Consider the following 22,145-nt stretch of genomic DNA (forward strand, 5'->3'; position numbering starts at 1 on the left):
AAGCATGAAATAATGGTCACATAATATGAAAAATGAAAACCCCTTATTGCTTATTGAACTGGATCCCATGCTCACAAGAAGCCTTTTAAATGAGATTCTCAAAGGACCTTATAAATGCTCTCTCATTATTGTTTGCCTTTGTTTGAAAAGGTAAGGCAAGTTACCTCATCTCATTGCAGAGTTAGGGTTTAAGACAAAGGTTAAAAGAATTACATAAAGTTAAACCAAATCGGCCAGTGATAGAGACCAAGCGTTGTTATCTCTTGAGGACTGAAAGTTTCTTTTTGAAAAATTAAGCAACTTAACTAATTATTTTTAGGAGAGCATTTCATTATCTGTATATCAAGGTCCAGGAAGAAAAATCACAAAATAATAACTATGCTAAATAAAAAAATCAGTGTGGTTTCCAGAACCCTTTCTATTCTGTGTACCCATCCATGTGGCTGGAGATCTGAAATGCTATTTAAGTCTCATTTTCCTTCAGAAGCTAACCTCTGTGGAATAAAATGCTGCTAAGGGAGAAAAAAATCTTTTCTGTCATTTGACTTTAACTTATGATAAATTAGCTTCAACTAGTTTCTTAGAAAATTGCCCAAGAAATGACTACAGAAAATTAAATACCAAGACTTCAAAGAGGCAAACACACAGCCTTCAAATTCCGACCTCAGAGAATAATCCTCCCTTTCTCATGCTTTGGAGAGATGTGAGTAAAGAAATCGTACTAGGGCATGGTAATGAACCATCTTTCAAATGACTTTTCTATCAATCTTCTTTTCAAAGGGTAATAAAGTGATGATTATTTCTAGGCAGTTTCTGGGAAGTTATCATCTCATTTCAATAGTCACCAGTAAGAAGGACGGTACTCTGGTATTATCGCCACAACGATAAGGGCAAGAACTGGTTGAGAATTCAACAGACAAGGTGTAGGTTGTTAAAAGCTATTTCCTGGAAAATTAAAACAGAGAGAGATCAAAAGAATTGTGTTGGGTCTTAAGGAATTGGTAATCATTCCCTTCTAGATTAAAAATGCAAATCTGATTTATTAACTAGTGAATGAAATCCATTATCATGTGAGGGTTTTATTATTTCTTTCAACAAATAATGTTGAAAGCTTATTATGTGCCACACTTCGTGCTAGATGCTGGTGACTGATGGAGAAAGGTAACAAGCCATGGCAGGAGCATCTGTGTCATGACTTCTAGAACCTGAGTGATCCGTCTCAACTAAAACAGTAACAACAACAATCTTTTTTTTTTTTTTCAATTTTTGATTAAATGGTTGGTAGGGAAGTTTTAGTCACCCAGTACTTGTTTTGCAAAGCTACAGAAAATAACAGAGTGAGAAACACCCAAAACTATATCTGATCTCACTCCCCAGAGTTGTTAGAAGCTTTAAGATGTCATGGGGCAGAAGTCACTCCAGGAATGTACAGCCCCATGGAGGGGAATACCCGTGCACAGGATGCCTTCAGGAAGGACTCCCAGGAACCTGGCTGCTTCTCTGGTCCCCAGATTCAGATTTCCATCTGTGAGATTGGCTAAGGGCTCATACAAGGATTATGCAATCCATTTTTCCTCAGTGGTTCCTAAAACCAGCCCCAGCTATGTCTTTTTATTTGCCCTAATTCTCTTATTCCAGTCTGAACCTACTGCCCACTGGCAGATAGGGTATGGAATACATCTCTGGATTCAACATTTGCCAAGAAGTCAAATTTTTTAGCACTCACCAGAAATCCAAACTTGTAACAACAACCAAAAAAGAAAGAAACATGAGATATAACACTTTCTGAGGGCAAAGAAATGTTATGTTCATTGCTCCCTCATCACTTACACACCACAGGGAAGGCACTTAATAAATATCTGTTGAATAAAATTAACCAAATGAATGAATTCATTCATTTGTGGTCATGAATCAAAGTCATGATTGTCACATTGGTATTTGCATGCAAGCTATCCCACAGTGACCTTTGCCCAGCAGCTGGTTCATCTTTTTAAAATGTTATTCTGGTGATTTTTCTTAAAAAGAGAGTGAGAAAATCATAACACAGAAAATTAAAATCAAAATGTGTTTTTTCAAGTTCCATTCCAGGTAACAAATATTTGACCAATGAATTAATGCTTTTAGTTTGGCTTGGATAGGCAAATTGCCTCCTTCCATAGTTGAACATGGCTCTGAAGTGAGCACAAATAGATCCCTTATTGATTTGCAGAATAGGATAAAGCAGTTAAGCTCTGAAAAAAGCATTAACATTTTACCCTCATTGCCAATCAAGAAATCAACCCAATTTCCCACCTCCCACCACCCCAAAGACCAAAGTAAAAAGGCTGTAAATCAGCCCTTGCGCATCTCACAAGAGCCAGACGCTATCTTTGGCAAATCAAATCCTTGGCTTTCTGTCCCCCTATCCCTGGGCAACATTTCCCTGAAGTATAACCTGAGAGGGCAGGAGTGTTGATTTAAAAAGCCAGCCAGCTAATGTAAGGGCTAACGATAAAGATAAGCTGAAAATTTCAAATCCAGGAGGTCTGTTGCTGGTAGATTGGAACGCTTTATAATGAGGAAAGGAGATGCAGGAAGAGTGGGGAGAGATTCCCAGCCCTCCAACTCCTCCTTGTGTGAACAGTTTGTGCTTGTTCTGAGGTAGGGTGACCCTGATAAGTGTGAAAGAGGGATGACTGATCCCCCAAACATGCTGTACAGCAGGGGTCCCCAACCCCTGGGGCCACGGATCAGTAACGGTCTGCGGTCTGTCAGGAACAATGCTGCACGGGAGGAAGTGAGCAGCGAGTGAGCAAAGTTTCATCTTCCGCTCCCCATCACTGGCATTACTGCCTGAACCATCCCCCCCCCCATCATCCCCCACCCCCCGCAACCGGTCCGTAGAAAACCTGTCTTCCATGACACCGGTCCCTCGTGCCAAAAAGGGTGGGGACCACTGCTGTACAGTGTGGCTTCCAGGGACCCTTTCTTCAGGCCACTGAAACTGATTACATGTGCTCAGGCCATACTTAAAATATACACTCAAGCACTCGTTAAGCCACCAGAACTCTGTATTTCAACCAGGCAATTACCTGTGAAACATGTTTTCATTCAAAAACCCCATCTTTCCTCATAGGACCTGACATAAAGTAATTTAACTTGTAATATTATATACCCAGCTTTGAAAAAGGGAGTAATACTTTAGAGGTTGGCTTAGTCAACTCTCTAACCAATAGTGTCCCTGAGCGTAAGGGAAGGGAAAACATTTCTTAATAATTTCTAGTTTTATATATCCTTGTTCCCTTAAAAAAAAAAAAAAAAAAAAAAAAAAAAAAAAAAAAGGATGCAAGGGCGTTTGTTTTAGATTTCCCTTTCCTCTCTTCCAGAGAAACCTGAAATGCCCGGTTATCATAGGATTCACTGACAATACTCAAACCCATCTAGATTTCACCAGGATGCTAACTTTTTACTGGTTAGTTTGTACAGGAGCGTGCTCCAGTCTGTGCAAATACACCCTTACTCCATTGTTTTCCTTTCTGTCGCTATTCAAAGCCCTATGCTGCTGGAAAGGAGAGGAGGGAGTCAAGTGACTTTTTTATGTACATATATACATAAATACAATATGTGGGTGAGGTGATGAATAGTAGTGGAGGTTAGAGTCTGCACACATAGTAAGAAAATAAATTAAATTTATCTGCCTGGTTCTTTAGTGCCCAGCATTCTGCACCAAGGAATGAGGTATGAAGGAGCAGCATTCCTGGCTGAGTCATCTGTCTTCTTGTGCAACCTGAGGATGACGAACACACGCAAAGCACCCTGCACACAGGTCAATATCTAGGAGAACCCATTCATCATACACCAGTGAGGTCCTTGGGGAGGGGAGACATGAGGCTCAGAAGGCATGTCCCAGGAGGCCCTCGGGGTAAGGCCATCCTGGCAGAGGCTCTGACATAACCAGTGTTACATCAGTCAATCTATGTTACCATAGAGTTCATAGAAGGGAGGGCAAGGGCTGTCATCTTCTTACTTCTCCCTTTTTTACAGTCGTGTGAGGTCTTCTGGAGAATTATTACCCTCTTCCTCTGCTGGAGTCTCCTCAGCTGGTTCAGTTTTGATTTCAAGTCCAAAGGCGGAATTTATCCTTCCGGGGGAATAGTCATTTCTTTTTAAATCTGCAAGGAAGACAATTAAGACAGTTATAGAGAATCCTTAAGAACATAACATTCACACAGATAGACTGGACTTTGGGACTTTAGGCCAAGTGCTCAGAGAGGACTCTGCTCCCTTGGGCCACTGTTATGTGAAACTCAAACCCTCAACCATGTCCAAACTACATCCCACCATGCACATGTGTGACTCTAACTCCCCAAGGCCGTGTTCACTGGGGCAGGGGAGGCAAGTTTTGGTTGCTTGACTCAATACACGGCGCCCTGTAAGACATGACCTGCCCAGAGTTAAGTGAGGCCAAACTGGAAACAGGGCATTTTCACTTGTTGAATGATGGCAGAGCCAGAGAGTGCAGCCAAAATGGTGGACTCGGGATGTCAGTGGTCAGTTTTCTGCAACAAAGCTGTACCTCAGGTTTGGCTGCACCTATAAAGACTTCATCCAATTATCAGATCTTATGCTTCCTGAAGCCTCCTTCTTTAATTTCACAGGGAAATTATCAAAAGAAATCATTAATAAAGGTAACCCTTGGGGAGAAACTTACGGAGGAGAGTGACCTTTAAATGTTTGTAAACCGTTGTATGCTGTGTCGATTAAATTTGTTAACCTTAAACATGCATTCCTTGTATTATTTTTTAATGTTAAATGGGGATTCTCTGGACATAAAACTAATACATATTATAGTTTAATAATAACCAACAGTTATTACATTACTTCAACCCTCACGCCAACTTTATGAGATAGGTGCTATTATCCCCAGCTTACAGATGAGAATGAGGGCCAAGGTCACAAAACTAGTAAAAAGCATTTCTGGGATGTGAGCTCAACCTATGAATCCCATGCTCTTATACTATCCTAAACTGCCTCTCTTAAAAAAAAAGAAAAGAAAAGAAAAGAAAAAAAAAGTAAAACATAAACAAAAAGAAAAATCACCCCAATCCTGTTTTCCGAGCTAAACTTTTTAAAATTCAAATTACAAAATGTTCAAGTAAATGAGGATATTTTTTATCTCCATTTAAATGCGTTAACTAAGGTTTTGAAAGGAAGCAAGGATTAGGTCCAGAAATGGAGGAATTATTGAATTACTCAAAAGCCACCATGGTAGGGAAAGAAAGAAAGGAAGAAAGGAAGGGAGGGAGGGAGGAAATCTTAATCATACAGAAGAGCTAACTGGATGGAAGCAGTGAGTTATGCCTCAAGGCCCCCTTTCTCCTGGCTGACCAGATACAGTCCCTGATCAAGAATGAGAAGCTGCCCTGCCCAGGAAACAGTGAATCAGTCCTGGGAAGAGGTCAGCGCCTGAGGATGCTGAGTTCATGGGCTGGACTCCAGCCTGCAATCACGGGATGGAGATATGTGTCAGCTCCTGCCTCCCACAGAGCCCTTACCTGGGGGCCTGGATGCCACTCAGCCCAGCCCCCTCTCCTTCCTGGGCTCCTTCTGACCAGAGGAGGCCAGTGGGCAGCTTGGCCAATGTGCCATGGACTGATCTCTTTGCCCAGTTCTTCTGGGTGGTTTGTGAGAAGGAGTCCTGGGCAGCTCCAAGATGACATCGAGACCCCTCCTGTCTGTACTGCTCCAGTCTGATGTTCCCACCGCCACCACCCCTGGCTAATAAGCTATTTCCCACAGGAACTGGAATCTGCTCCCCATCCCAGTCTTTTGCTACCTCGTGCCCACAAGAGCAACTCCTACCTCTAACTCCAACAAGATTAGAAATTGCCTTTCTTTGTTGTAAATTTACACCTACTCCATCCCAGGTTACAATGGATGTTGATCTTTTACTGATTTCCAATTCAGGGTTTGATCATTTATGATAAGGCTGGAAGGGCTACTCAGCTTAAAAGATGTGAAATTCCGTTCTAAGGACAAGTGTGGCGCAACCTTAGAAAAATAGTGAGCAAGCTGAGACAGACATAAAGCATCCCTTCTGAGATAAAAGGAGAAAATGCAGCAGAGCTGGGGCTGCCAATTTGGGGGACACAGACCTCCAGCCGCTTACGTTTATGTTAGAAATATTTTTCTGTGCTGACTCTATTAGTTTCAGAGAAAGTGTGCCATGGTATCAAATCAGATTTTTAAAATATACCTTGTGATGCAGGTTGAAAGTGGCAGGTTTTTAGAGTGAAAAGCACTACTTTAATTGATAGCTGTTGTTTCCCTCCATGCCACACCCTCCCAAGTGTCCAATGAGTAAATAGAAACTCTGTGGGCTCCACTCAAGACCCAAAGGGGAGGGGGCGGGGCAGGGAACAGAGACCTGCCTCGGTCCAATTTTGCCCCAATTAAGTAGGAGGAACTTTTCCCTTGGAGAGACTGTGACAAGTATTGGGCCCAATGTTGTTTTATCACATTTTGGCAGAACCTGAAGTAAATCCCTGTCCTTTTAATCCCTTTAGAGACTTGAAAAATTTGCAGTCAGAAAGTCAGGCCTCGACTGCGAATGAGATAAAAATGTGATTAAGATTTTCTACTCTATCCCAGGTTACAATGGATGTTGTTCAATGAGAGATTTACTTAGAGAAAAATAGAATTGTTTGGGGCATACCCGGGAGTTTGAGCTTCCGGCAGCAGGAGTTGCAACGATGTTTTGCAATGAAGTTTCTAATTGCATCTTCCCCTAAATTGGCTGGTCCAAACACCATTCCTCTTGATCTAGAGGAAATATCAGAATATCAATTAGATCACAGCTCAGAAAAAGGAGCTCAACTAGGATTCTCTGAGATACCGAACAGTATCCCATAGTAACCCAGTAAACTTGAAGGAGCCAACAAAGAACAGAGCACTTTGGGGAAGCAACAATGTTAGGTTTGCAAATTTAAAATTCAAATGCACTTCAATCTTTGTACCCAACTCCAAGACCTACTGTGAAACTCATTTCCACGCTAATCTGATAGAAAAGTGAATTTTCTATGTACCACATTAAAACAAAATACAGTGAGACCCTTTTTAATGCATATGAGGTGAGAGAATGACATTCGTTACCAACTGTTCTACTAGAATACCCGAAAGGTAAGTATAAAGTAAAATAAACTTGCTATTGGAAAACCCCGTCTGAAAAAATTGATATGCATTGTTTCAAACCCAAATACTTTTCTGAAAATAACCAATGTCCTCAAACACAAAAGCCCGACAAAACCCGACACCCAGTATTCATGGCTCTTTTGATAGCTACTTCTACCCTGCAAACTGCTATAGCTGGGCTTTTTGTGAAAAGACAAGACAACTAGGAGATGATGAGTTTGTGGAAGTAAATCAGTATATCTTAGGCACATTTTTAACACTCTATAATTATAATAGATCCTTAGCAGATTCTAGGATCAACGTTCATCCATTATTTGATCATTCACAACCATTATTCTTCGGCTGACACTCTACACACCAAGGAATAGAGCACACCAGAAACACTTCCAAAGAAACTTTATGAAAGCTAATATTTTATTTTAATGACATGCAGAGTGGGAAACAGCACATTTTAAAATCTGAACTCAATTACCGCTCTTAAATACCATGTCTTAAGAAAAAAGAAAAGCAAACTATCACAAAAGGAAACAATAAATTTCGCTTCTAAGGAATGCGGTTTTTCAAAAGGGATGTGGTGTAAAAATGGACTTTTCCATCTGAGTATTGAAACATTTATCTCAATTTCCACTTCCTTTTGGCAGAATAACAGTAGCTGCTCTGAAGATGTGCCAAGCTCGGAATAAGGGCTGATGTCAGTTTGATCTCAGATCGCCTCTTTGCTCTGAGGCGAGTAGGTGGAGGAAATCTCTTGGGAAGACAACGTGAACAGACACCCAGGATTAACTTTCCTGGTCACTCAATCGCCCTTACAAAATACAGCTCTGGTGGTATTTACCAGGCTGCATAAGCTGCCTCTGTTAACTATTCCTCTTTCAATCCATCTGGTAAGGAACCACTTCTATAAGGTGAAACCAAATATGGCAAAGAAATAGAATCACTCAATATTTAGCACTGGAACTCTATGATGCTGATAAAGTGAAAAATGAAGGCGTTATTTTAGTCATTAAAACTGAAGAATTCCTTTTATAGTCTCTCTGGCATGACCCTGTTGGAATATTTCACTCGTTTGCATTCCACACTGCCATTTCCTTCCCCCCAATAAAGCATGAAAGTTCCCAACTTAGAAATGTAACACTGATTCTCAGATAAAAGCTGTAAGCAAAATTGTTTCCCTCTATGAGCTTTGTTAAAGTTAAGACAAAAGAATCAAAATGACTATAATATGTATGTATCAGGCGTTCTACCACTCCCTGTGCAGGGGAGAGTGAAGGAGGGTTGTAGGGACATTCATACGCCATGCCTACAGCCTTGCAGTCTCAGATAACAACGTTTGAAAAAATATACAACTGTTTTCCAGATTTTTCACAGCACAGGAAAGCAGGAGGTAGCTTGGTTCTGCCTTCAAGGAAATGCTAATTAGTGCCATGTACACAGAGAACATCTCACCATCATCATCGTCATCATTATCATTTCATACTTGTCAAATGCCCAAAACCATCAAGGCAGTAAGTGAAAAAAAAGGTGCAGTCCCAAACTACCAATAACACTGAGGCAGCCTCCACTGAAGGCCAGTGACCTGAGGAACCAAGTTAAGTGGCCAGAAAGGATTTGGGGGAGCAGGTCTGATGACTCTGTCTTCATGTGCAAAAGGTTGGGAAAAGTTAAGAGACAAGAGGCATTAGAGACAATATCAGAATTTGCACCCCAAAACATCTTTCCTTTTGGTAGAGGATCATTCCCTTTCATTGACCCCCTTCTCCTCACAGGCTAGTTGCCATCTCCACTGAGCTTCAGTTTTCTCATTTGTGAACTGGGATTGAAGACACTTCCTTCCAAGGTTGTTGTTAAGAATAAAACAACATGTGAAAGCACTTGCTTCTCAAACTTTAATTTACACCAAAACACCTAAAGATCTTATGAAAATTGAGATTCTATTCAGGAAGTCTAGGGAGGGTCTTGAGAGTCTGTGTTTCTAACCATCTCCCAGGTGATGCTGATGCTATTGTCATGGCCCGTGCTTTGTGTAGCAAAAGTTTAACAAATAGACGGCATCCCAAAATGTGAGCCTCATTGAACTGACTAGATGTAATTCACCACATTGTGAGAAAATAATACTTATATCTTCACCATGAAGACCAACTGCACCCAAAATTAGGTGACCCCACAAAACCAGGCAGGCTACAGTGATACCAATCTATCAGCTTCCAAAGTTTATGACATCCTCAAGTCATAAAAAATAAAGTTTGACATAAGACAGAGGCTCCCAACCCTGACTGCCCATTAGAATCACATGGGGAACTTTTGAAAAATACAGACATCAGGGTCCTATACTCTGAGATTCTGACTTGATGCTAATTCTGAGCAGCATTTTTTTTAAGTTCCCTAGGTAACCCTAATAGAAATTGAGACCCACTGGCCTATAGAATGCAATTAAATACTCAACTGTCAAGAGGAATAATATAATCTTCTTAGAATTCTAAAAGTTGGAAATATTCAGGTCATATTACATATATATACCAAGGTCAAAATTTAATAAATGATAGAGTATACATCAACTTGATCCATTTTATATGCAAAAAAAAATTTCACTGCAAAATTATAAAGGAAGTACTTGTAATACAGGTTCCTACTAAAAACCCTTGGGCACACTGGGCTGCTGAAGAAATAATATGTATTTTTAGCCAAAAACACTTCAACTCTGCTAAAGTGAAAAATAACAAAGCCTTTATCTGTACCCTAAGGGTTACAACATGAACTCCATGGTCAAATATCATGGGATTTGGATTCACAGGAGCAACATGGCTCACCTTTATCTTCTCTAGCTCTCTTAGTTCACAGGAGTAGCTAATACACTTTTAGACGTACCTCTTTGCATAGACGCCTACAAATGGTACCATATTTAGATTAAATCGTTCAGTAAAAGAACAGAGCATTAAAGCAGTGAATATTTACAATATGAGTCCAATAGGAGGGAAGTAAAAGTTTCAGATTTCATCATATATGAATTGCCCACTTATATAATTATATATATGTGTGTGTGTGTGTGTGTGTGTGTGTGTGTGTGTGTGTGTTTTACAACCCAGGGGCCAAGTATAGACACTTAGGACAACTAAGAAATTAGAATTTTGTATGCTAGCAGTTCTCAAAGTGTGGGCACTAGGCCAGCAGAATTAGAATCATCTGGGAACTTGTTACATTATTTGGACCCATCCCAAACCCACTGAATCAGAAACCAGGGTAATCAAATGCTGGGGGTAGGAGGCAGCAATCTGTGTTTTAACAAGCTCTCCTGGTGATTATGATGAAAGCTCGTGTTTGAAAACCACTGTCATCTGCCATGTTGATCCTCCCTTAATCATCACCATCTCTTCCTTTTACTCCACCTTTAACAGAAGAATACCATCTCCTCTACTGCCAAGTCTTCCCAAAAGCCTGCTTATGGGCTAAAATGCCCATGGGAATTCAAAGGATAGGCAGATAACTCATCTCTCTATATAATTTACACTTCAGTCTTGAACTAACAATCTGATGGCTCCATATTTAAGCCCCACTGTTTTGTCCTCTCATAGATTTGCTGTTACTGAATACCACACTTCATGCCCTCAGCTTTCGTTTTATAGGCATGTAATGGAAGACAGTGCCCATGATAAGATGCAATGACTCCACTGTGATGACAACAAAGGAAACTGTGCTTCTCCTATGACATTAATTGTTTTCATGTCAAAGCCTATGGAGGCTGAATTTACCCATATTTCTCTTTTGTCTGGGCCACTAGAAAACTCAGAGTCAAATTTTCAACAAAGTTCTGGCCACTGCATTGGTCTTTATACATAGTTTCCATTTTTGTGTACTAACAACTCCAGATTTAATCTTATTTTATTTCCTTATTTTCTTTTTGCCCTATTTCCTAATCTATGCATTCTTTAAAATCTTATTGTATTTTAAATCTTATTGTATTTTATTGTATTGTATTTGGATATAGATATTTTTGGATATAGATACAGATATAGATAAAAGGGACATCAAAACCTTTCTAGGATCTAGGCAAGATATAGAAATGTTTAAAAATTATTTTTAAGAAACCATGTACAATGTGTTAAATGCAATTTTCTAAATGATAAATTAACTTACTGTTTTTCTTCAGGTTTTATAACAGATGGATCTGTCAAATTTTCTCCAACACCTCCAAAGAAAAAGAAAATTCATTTACCAAATGGGGAATTTCATTTTCTCAGAAATTCAAGAAAATAATAACCAAATTTAAAATTCTTTCTTATACCTACATCCACCCTGTAGTAAATTCAACATCATGTGAATTAACTCTACTATTAACTATACATCCATCCTGTAGTAAACTCAACATCCTGTGAATTAACTCTACTATTAACTAGACACCCACCCTGTAGTAAACTCAACATCATGTGAATTAACTCTACTAAATTGTCCAGGCAAGTTTGAAAACTTTAGTTGATGCCCTGTCTCCCACAACCCCCTCTATTATGCTGCAATAAACCTCTAGGCTACAAAAAAGTGTTTTTGTGATGTGTTCACAGTTCCTGATAATAGCATCCATCATTCATTTACCACTTGTACATACTAGACATTCTAATTTTATTTTTTCTAATTTTATTTTTTCTAATTCTTGGCAATCGTGAAAGAAAAGTATTAGCATCCTCACAGCCTCATTTTACCAATGAGTACATTGATGTTCAAAGAGATTAAGCAACTTGTCAGAGGTTGCACAGACCACAAGAGGTCATAACAGGATTGAAGCTAAGCCAAAGCTTGCGTCCTTCCCCCTAGTCCGTGGTCTCCTTAGATGGAGTCCATCAGTGCTCAGCAAGGTGCAAGGTGCTGTGTGGTTCTGCAGGTATCACCTCCGCTCCATCAAAGACACATATCAAATGCCATATATATATATATATATATATATATATATATATATATATATATATATATGTATGTATATAGCGTTTATAAACAGAAGAATACAAACACCCCACATGCCTGATCTGGGTGCTGGTTACACACATGTGTTCAGTTGTGGAAATTCTTTGAGATGTACGCTCATGCTGTGTGTAATTTCCTGAATGTATGTGATCCTTCAATAAATTTTACTTCTTAAAAAACGGCACCAAAGCATAAAAGGATAACGTGTCATATAAAACTAACATTTATCAAAACAGGGATCAACACCAAAGTGAATCTGTTATAAAATGCGAGTGGTGGTGAGACTGACTTCCAAAGACAGCATTTCACAGGTGAGCCAGTCAGACAGGTGAATGCACCATGTGGGCATAAGCCGACAATGTCTGAGATCGTCCTCTAATCAGCACTTGCTGATCGTCCCCTTGCTTTGGAAGAGACCAACCTTGTGGGAAATTTATTTAAAAATCATATAAAATGTATAACATTATTGTATATTTCTATTTGTTTAAAAAAAACACATTTTCTAACCACTACTTTAAAAAAGAAAGATTTTTACTATGTTCTGTATGTTTTACCATATGTTAAACCTTTCACAAGAAAATGTAATCCTTATAGTTTATAGACCATTCCCCTGAGAAACTGACTTCCTTAGGAAATTAACCTGTTTAAGTAGGGGGTTTTCAACCTTTTTTGGGTCATGACCCTTTTGGCAGTCTGATGAAGCTAAGGGACCCCCTTCTCAGAATAATGCTTTTAAATGCATAGTTTGAATACATGAGATTACAAAGTAAACCAATGATACTGAAATACAGTGATCAAAATATTTTTTAAATTGTATTGCAATACACGTGCTTCTTTATTAGTATGTTAAATAACAGGATCAAGCACAAGTCTAATAACACTATAACATCCAACAAGTAACAAATACAACCAGTATTTTGAGATATCTGCCAACACTGCAATGTGCTGTGTTAATACCTGTAATTGCTATTGCAAACAGTCACGGGTACTGCTAATACCACTGTGATCTGTCGTCTCCGTTATAACTGAAGGAAATGATGAATTTCAGCTATAGGTTAGTGAAATAAAGGTGTAATTTTAGTTTTTTTACTATTATTTTTTAAATAAATGTATTTATTTATTGGCTGAGTTGGGTCTTCGTTGCTGTGCACAGGCTTTCTCTAGTTGCGGCGAGCAGGGCTACTCTTTGTAGTGGTATGCGGGCTTCTCACTGCAGTGGCTTCTCTTTGTTGCAGAGCACAGGCTCTAGGCACGCGGGCTGCAGTAGTTGTGGTATGTGGGCTCAGCAGTTGTGGCTCACGGGCTTAGTTGCTCCGCAGCATGTGGGATCTTCCCGGACCTGGGCTCGAACCCATGTCCCCTGCATTGGCAGGCAGATTCCTAACCACTGCACCACCAGGGAAGTCCCAAGGTATAATTTTAATTTGTTTTTTCATCAAAGTACACAGATCCTCTGAGTTCTACCCAGAGCCCCTTTCAGAACCCTTGGCTTAGAATCTCTTTGTACACTGATTTTGAATAGGGAAAGGGAAAATAAGTCTGAAACACAGGCTCGAGGGGCAGTATGCAAAATGTGCTTTGCTTTTTAAAGAAAAAGTCATATGAAGAGGCTGCGCTCTTTATGCTTTTCTCATTACAGATATAAAAAGGAACAGCCTAACAAGACCCTAACTATACAGCAAACATGTAGCAAATAAACAGAACAACTATGTTTAACTATGTAGTAAATAAACAACAGACAGCCCATGTACCACCAATAGAGAGACTAAAGGCTACAAATCCTTCACACATTTAAGCTCAGACCTGACTTTATGCCTACAATTCCAAGCAGTGATGAAAGTTTTAGGCTGTCGTCTGAGTAAACTGTAAATTTAAGCTGAAATACGCACAATACCTAAAGAATTGTGGAAAAGGAGGTTTTTATAGGGGAAAAAATGTCTATCAAAATCACATCAGCTCCCATTTACTTTCAGTCTTGTAGCCTGTTAAATAGGCAGAAGTCAAAGGATCTGGGTCCCACTCACAGCCCCATCACTCCCTAGTTGTGTGATCTGGACACCTTCTCTAATCTCTCTGAGTCTCAACTGTATCACCTGAAAGTGTGGATAATCACAGGCCTTATCCTATAGGGTTACTGAGAGGATTACATGAACGAGCATATACAAACTGCTTAGCAAAATGTCTGACCCAGAAGAAGCTGAAACATGTCAACTGCTATTTTTATTGTCTTTATTCTATCAAGAGCTCTTGTGAAGTAAAATTCTATTTTCTTACCACTGGTAAAATCATGTTCTGATTATCTCACTTTCCTAAAGTACTATTTCCTAATGAATAGAACCTCCTATAAGACTGAGGGTAAAGAGTTTCTACAAACGTTTATATCCCTAAACTCAATCTGACAGCTCAAAGCTTAACTGCTAAAAACATCTTTGGGACCCTTGAATGGCAGAAGGGGCATTCCGATGAGTTAAAAAAAGAAAGCAGTTCAGAGAACCAATCATGCTGCACCACCACACCCGCTACTACCACCCCAGCCTCTCCCGGCTACACAGGAGTCACCCAATTGGCAAACTTTAACATAGGTGCCCGTCCTACACACGTACGTAGATATTTGGAAAACGTGAAAGACAATAAGACATTTTAAGATCTAAAAATTCCAGTGCTATCTCTTTACTGGCATTAACAGAGTAAATGCCCATGTACAGGCAATACATAGCACGCCCTTATGAGAAACTCAGAGACCTACATTCTGATTCCAATCACCTTGGGATGCATCAATAAACTTCTACATCAATGGAAAGAAGTCACCTTCCTTGTAGCAGCAGAATGCACCATGCTGATGCTGATGTTAATGCTGACTTATACTGGAAACTGCTTTGTTGAATAAAAAATTAATATCTCCAAAAGTTCTTTGAAAAAAAATAGTGAGCTTAAAAAAAAAAACATGCCACAGACCACTGTAATTTGAAATACAATTGTTTTTCATTCCTATTGCTGGAAACTAAATATTGGATTTCACATATAACGGTGACGATTCAGGCTCTCACGTGTAAGATTTTTCAATGGAAGGAGGCTGGAAGACTACAGTATAATTACAAGTGATCAGAAATTAGTCAAGCCTCTCCCTAGAGTTCAGCTTCCTGGCCTGATGTGGTAGCTCCTGGGTTAATGATTGGCACTCCCTTGGAAGAAAGTAAAGAGAAGAAAAGAAGAAACTGAAAGAATAAACTGCCGGAGTGTCTCTCATTCCTTCTTTCCCTCAAAGCAACAGGGAGCACAGCAAGCTGATCAGGGCTTCACTCTACAGAGGCCAAAGCTGGGATCTCCCTCAAGTATCACCAGGACCACACAGCAAGGAGTAGACTACCCACAACTGAAGATTAACTTCCATTTTAACAAGCCACACAGAGACTAACACTAACAACAATAACTAACATTTACTGTGTCGGGAACTTGCTTCATTTCAGCCCCTTAACAACCCTCTGAGTTAAGTGCATAACATTATTTACCATTATTATTACAAATGAGGGAAGTGGGACTCAAGGTGGTTGCCCCCTGGTCATGCAGCTAATTCACGGTGGAGCCAGGAGTCAGCCCCCAGGACCGCGATGACAGGGCCTCTCCTAACTGCAGCTAACTGGTCTTTCAGTCTCCACTCCCTGCCACCCAGACAACGCACATCATCTCTCCAAAGACTAGAAAGACTAATCAATTAAATGTAAAACATAACTGAACTGAAAACTATTACGATATTTTAAGGATACATTATATTACCCCATTTTTCCTTTCCAACCTGGTTTGGATTAAACATATTAATGCACATAAGCCTTTAACTGAGTGACTGACACAAAATAACTATTTAGTAAATGTTAGCTAGTAGCAGTAGTAATATAACTGCTTGTAATTACTATTATAGGATTCACGTTCTTCCATAAATTCAGGGCTAACCAATTGGCAAAACTCTCCGATAAGTATTTCAGTTTCTTCATGTTCATTCTATGATGTCCACTCTTCCCTCCTTTGAAGGTCAATGTTTTGACATAGTTTATTTGGAGTGGTCTGTTTCTGCAATTCACATAATTGCCCAGTAAAAAAAAAAAAGTTAATTCCTTTTTCCCCCAAGACTATCAATGCAGTGTTTGTTCTGTTTAATGTCACTTTGGATTACTAAGAGACATAAAAATCCCCAAATATAAACATCATTAAACAAAAACACACTGAAGAGTCATCATTAATTCCTTAAAGTTTTTCTTTGATTGTTTTTTTGTTCGTTTTTTACTTTGTAAACATCTCCACCCAAAACTCAAAGCACAGACACTCAAGTATAGATGAAAACAATCAACCTTTCCCCAACATGAGCTACAAAAGCAGCCTTGGGCATCAGTGTGCAGGGTTTACATGGATCATACTGTACTTGGTGGTTTAAAAGCTGAATCATCTTGACTGTTTTAACTTTGTTTATATTGCTTCCTAAAATATTGAGGGTTAGAAATATAATTCACACCTTGTGAACAGCATAGATCTGAAAGGACAGAAGGACTTAGGTGTAGTTTGAAAAGTATATATATATATACATCCTTGAGCATGTGGCAGAAATTTCAGTCAAAGTGGGTTTGCAATCTTAGTGTACATTGCTCACGATGTCCCAGGATTGCCTGTTCATCGCGACTGTCTCCATCCTCCAAGTCTGGCTTTCAGCACAGAATCCCAGGTGTGGAGAGATGGGAAAGTCAGAGAGGACAAGGAAAAGGCCTTATCATTTTAAATGAACCAGCACATGGTAATGTCCTATAGCTATGAAACTTATAGAGAAATAAAAGACAGAACAGTGAAAAGGAAAGAACATGGATGGTCAAACCAGCTCAAGTCTGCATCTTGGCTTCCGCTTAAGCCGCTGTGCAACCTTGGGCAAGTTATTTAAACTTTCTGGGCCTAAAGTCCCCATACTATCTACCTCAAGGTGCTGCTCCTGGGATTAAATGAGATAATTTCTATGAAAGTGCCTGGGCTAAATCCCTTATTTAAAACCAAAGCCCCAGTCAGTGAGCCCAGAGACTAAACTTTGACCTTAATACATATTTTGTTCTGTCCCTGCAAGGAAAGCCTGCTAGAGATACTCTGTTTCGTGCTGCAGGATTATAAGTCACATGTGAGGTGTTGATAGTAGAAAGATGCATTGATCAAAGGCTTCCATTAAATAAGAGTGCACTGAGTTGCCCTTCACAGACTGAGTTTATGCTTTTGTGAACCCTTATATCAAGGTACACAGCAAAGAGAACAAGCTAAACTATAAACTGCTAAAATACTGAGCTCAAAATCATGAAAAATGACCAGAATTTAAACTTTCCTGTGTGTATAAATGCATGCCTAAGTGTTATTGTGAACATAAGTTCAAAGAAAAGCCATAAAACTGGAAAATTGGGTATAAAACTCATTCCCCATTTAGATTAACATTTTAGATAACTTTAAATTCTGGGCAGCTAATCATCTGCCTATATTTTTCTCTTGATCTAGGTGAGAAGCAGCACAGTAGGTGCTCATGATCATCGCTGTACAATGTCTCTGAAATATAATGGTGCCACCTCCCTTCAAAGCTAGATAGAGCAACTCCATACATTACCCATCCTGGTTCTTGCATGATCCCTCGGGACACCTGTCTGGCTCCTCCCACTTAGAACAGTTCCAGAAACAATAAATAAATTCAGAAAACAGATACCATCTCCTGTTTTTAAAAAAAAAAAAAAAAAGTACACACTGCCAAGGAATGTCTCCACTGAAAGACCTTAACTATGGCTTTGAGTAAAGAAAGAGCTGGGGTCAAGTGTAGGTGACAATGACATTGAGAAAGCAATCCCTGGTCAATGTTTCCTGAACTTTGCCTCATGCTTGTTGTGTCAAATCCTCAGCTATCAATCACCTTGCAAGTCTAAAACCAGCAGCTCTCCCCGAGTATACTCATAGGTCCAGTGAGAGAAAGCCAACATCAGCTCCTCCAAGGTGTTGCTGGGGGCAATTTCATCACCGTTGTTGTTGTTGTACTTCCGGAACTCCCCAGTCATATACTTCTCAATGGTCAACCACTGCTTGGCTGAATGGCAGTAGATTAAGAAAACTTCCAGGAACCTATGGCGAGGGAGGGTGGGAAGAGGCCATTGATTCCCCGAAAGGCAGCAAAGGTGGGACTTATATTACTGAACAGAGAGCACCAGGGGAGATGACCTAACTCCAGTCCCAGCAGCCTCAATGCACATGCCTTTGTCTTTCTACTGAAAGAATGGAATGCAAAGACTGGGAGTTTTCCCCACGTTTACCCACCTCCCTTCTTTCTGAGGAACTCTTTTATAAAGAGTACTGGATTCAACTTTTCTTGTCTTGCTCTATGAAGTTCCTTGTAAATGAGACAATAAAACTTTACTGTAAGTCCTCAGCACCAAACTATGAACTGTCTTGCTAAATGAATACAAGTGTATGGAAACACTCAAGTTAAAGTAACGAGAGTTCACTCCTTTAAGGTTCCTAATTTCTGTAAGATAACAGAAGAAACTATGCTTAAAATAGAAGTGTTTTTCTACCATCATGTTTCTGGACATTAGTAACTACACCCGGGATCTGCCTGCTTTCGTAATTGAGAGGTTAGTCATGGCCTCTGCTTGATCTCTTTTCCACTCACATAAATTCAGCGATTTAAGCCAAAACATACCTAGGATGTCTAATTCTCTTTTTACTGTCTCCGAGAACTATGTAAGGAAGAAACCAAAGTTAAGGTCATGGGGAACTTCCCCATGGGTCTGGTATTTCTCGTGACTAACAGGGGTGAGAAGAAATTGACAGAAATTCCTACATAAGATGAAGGACCAGGGTGCCAATATTTCCTCACCTTGGAGTGTAGGGAATGGTTTGTGGTTTCACTTGGTTGAAGGTATAGATCAGTTTCTGAGCAGCTCTTTGTTGTTGAATTTCCTGCAAAATAGGGAACATTGATAAAAATATTGGTTTACTATCAGATGCCTACTAATTAATGATCACAGAATTACTAGAGGCCTCCCAAGTGTGATTTTCAGCCTTATTCAGCTTCCACCGCTACCCACTCCAAAAGCTAAAGCCAAAAATAACAGTATACCACCACCTCCAAAAAAGAATAGGCTATCCTTTGGGTTGAAGATAATGGCCTTCATCTAAAAAAACAGTACTGATGAACCTAGTGCCAGGGCAGGAATAAAGAGGTAGATGTAGAGAACAGACCTACAGACAAAGTGGGGGAAGGGGGAGCTGGGACGAAGTGAGAGAGTAGCATTGACATATATACACTACCAAATGTAAAATAGATAACTAGTGGGAAGCAGCTGCACAGCACAGGGAGATCAGCTCGATGCCTTGTGATGACCTAGAGGGGTGGGATAGGGAGGGTGGGAGGGAGGCTCAAGAGGGAGGGGATATGGGGATATATGTATACATATTGCCGATTCACTTTGTTGTACAGCAAAAACTAACACAACATTGTAAAGCAATTATACTCCAATAAAGATATTAAAAAAATTAAAAAGGCATACTCAGAGAAGTGTCCTCTTTCCCCTATTTTTTCCATCTTAATCTCCTCTTCCCTCTTGCCTTCCACCTCCACACCCCTTTAGGCAATCTATTTCACTGCTTTCTGGTTTAACCTTCCTATGTTTCCTTTTGCGAGAGTAAGCAGATACATTTATGTATGTGTTATTATTTCCCTTTCTTTCTAAGTAGGTGTCTAGCTCCAGAAAAACAAAAGAGTTTATTGGGATTTTTATTGGGATTTTTTTAAAATTGAAGTATAGTTGATTTACAACATTGTGTTAGTTTCAGGTGTATAGCAAAGTGATTCAATTATACACATATATATTCTTTTTAATATTCTTTTCCATTATGGCTTATTATAGGATATTGAATATAATTCCCTGTGCTATACAGTAGGACTTTGTTTATCTATTTTATACATAGTAGTTTGTATCTGCTAATCTTTATTGGGATAATATTAAATTTATAAATTAACTTTAAGAGAACTTATATTTTGGGCTTCCCTGGTGGCACAGTGGTTGAGAATCTGCCTGCTAATGCAGGGGACATGGGTTCGAGCCCTGGTCTGGGAAGATCCCACATGACGCGGAGCAACTGGGCCCGTGAGCCACAACTACTGAGCCTGCGCGTCTGGAGCCTGTGCTCCACAACAAGAGAGGCCGCGATAGTGAGAGGCCCGCGCACCGCGATGAGGAATGGACCCCGCTTGCTGCAGCTAGAGGAAGCCCTCGCACAGAAACGAAGACCCAACACAGCCAAAATAAATAAATAAATAAATAAATAATAATTTTTTTTTTAAAAAGAGAGAACTTATATTTTGATGATGTTGGAACATCCTAATCAAGATTAAGGATTGTCTTTCTCTTTGTTCAAATTTAGTTTTATATCTTTCAGGAGTGATTTTTTCCTCATATAGATTTTAAATATTTCACATTCCACTTATTTCTAAGCATTTTCAATTTCTTGCTATTGTAAACAGGGTTTTCTTTTCCAAAATATCTTCTACTAGTTATTATTTGCTTATATGAAAGTTATTAATTTTGGTGTGTTAATTTTATTGACCTTGCCACCTTGCTGATTTCTTTTATTGCTTGAGTTGTTTTTATCACTGGTTCTTCAGGTTTTCTAGCATTACTATCATATCATCTGCAAACAGAGTTAGTTTTCATTCTTTTTCTGTTCCAGTTTTTATACTTTTGTTTTCTCTTCTCTGAGTTGGTTAATACCTCCAGTAATGTGTTGAATAGTGGTGGAGATGGTGGGCATTCTCGCTTTGTTCTGACCTTGATGGGTGTGCCTCTGTTTTCATATTAGGTAAAATGTTGGCTTTATAGATGAATGTGTGTGAATATATACATACATATGTATATAAACATACACATATATATGTGTGCATATACATCAATATGTGTGTATGTCTACTCTAATCATATCAGTGGTATTTGACATTTCCTAATCAATGATCTGTGATATATGAATATTATACATAAAGGAAATATTCACCAAAAAAAAAAAAAAAAAAAAAGATAATGGCCTTTGACCAGGATAGAGCCAGATCCCCTTTCTTCGACCTGTCCATCTGGGCTCTGGGTCTCTGACTTACCCTGAGGCAAAGATGAAGCACAGTACTCTCCTGGAAGATTTTGTGCCATGCCTGCACAACCTCAGGAAGAAAGGACTTCACAATGAAAACGTGCCCCGGCTTGAGGACGTCATCCTCAGACCAGGTACTAATGACTCTCATGGCTTTGCGGAGGCCACCATCCATCTCCTCTTGGGACAACACCTCGATCATTGCAGATCTCCCTCGCTGGGACCAAGAAGACATGCTTTTATCCAGATTCAAAGGGGAACTCTCCTCCAGCCTGTAGACGGTTACTTCTTCTCCTGCGGCAAAGAGAAGTGCAGGGGAGGGGTTCAATGAGATCCATGTCTGTGACATGAACGGCGTCCTAAATATCAACTCAGAATCAGTTCAGTTTCTCAAAGGATCAGAGGGGAATGGGAATTTCATCTGTTCAGAGGCAAGTACAGACATCTGGCCATGTTACAGTCCAGTAAAGAGGGAGGGGGAGAATGAACAAAGCATCAGATGTCACATAAATATTAAGTTGTTCTTCTTATAAATTATAACTAGACAAAAATAAAATCAGAGTAGCAAGGCTATGCTTCTTTTGTTAAAGACAAGTACTTTTTTTTTTAAACATCTTTATTAGAGTATAATTGCTTTACAATGGTGTGTCAGTTTCTGCTTTATAACAAAGTGAATCAGTTATACATATGTTCCCATATCTCTTCCCTCTTGCATCTCCCTCCCTCCCACCCTCCCTATTCCACCCCTCTAGGTGGTCACAGAGCACCGAGCTGATCTTCCTGTGCTACGCGGCTGCTTCCCACTAGCTATCTATCTTACGTTTGGTAGTGTATATATGTCCATGCCACTCTCTCACTTTGTCCCAGCTTACCCTTCCCCCTCC

The 22,145-nt window shown here is 39.6% G+C and overlaps 1 protein-coding gene across 2 annotated transcripts in view; it reads right to left on the reverse strand.

The window, feature by feature from the left end:
* Positions 1 to 3,307: 3,307 nt before the first annotated feature.
* TRPM6 (transient receptor potential cation channel subfamily M member 6) overlaps positions 3,308 to 22,145 on the reverse strand; it is a 199,027-nt gene continuing 180,189 nt past the window's right edge. For both annotated transcript variants that reach the window (XM_057548608.1, XM_057548609.1), the window contains 6 exons: positions 21,272 to 21,555; positions 18,998 to 19,080; positions 18,038 to 18,243; positions 11,302 to 11,353; positions 6,695 to 6,801; positions 3,308 to 4,151 (listed from right to left, as the gene is read on the reverse strand). In XM_057548608.1, coding sequence (XP_057404591.1) covers positions 4,018 to 4,151; positions 6,695 to 6,801; positions 11,302 to 11,353; positions 18,038 to 18,243; positions 18,998 to 19,080; positions 21,272 to 21,555 — 866 coding nt within the window. In that variant the 3' untranslated portion in view covers positions 3,308 to 4,017. The remainder of the gene's footprint in view (positions 4,152 to 6,694; positions 6,802 to 11,301; positions 11,354 to 18,037; positions 18,244 to 18,997; positions 19,081 to 21,271; positions 21,556 to 22,145) is intronic.

This window comes from Balaenoptera acutorostrata, chromosome 6 (assembly GCF_949987535.1).
Source record: "Balaenoptera acutorostrata chromosome 6, mBalAcu1.1, whole genome shotgun sequence".
Taxonomy (NCBI): domain Eukaryota; kingdom Metazoa; phylum Chordata; class Mammalia; order Artiodactyla; family Balaenopteridae; genus Balaenoptera; species Balaenoptera acutorostrata.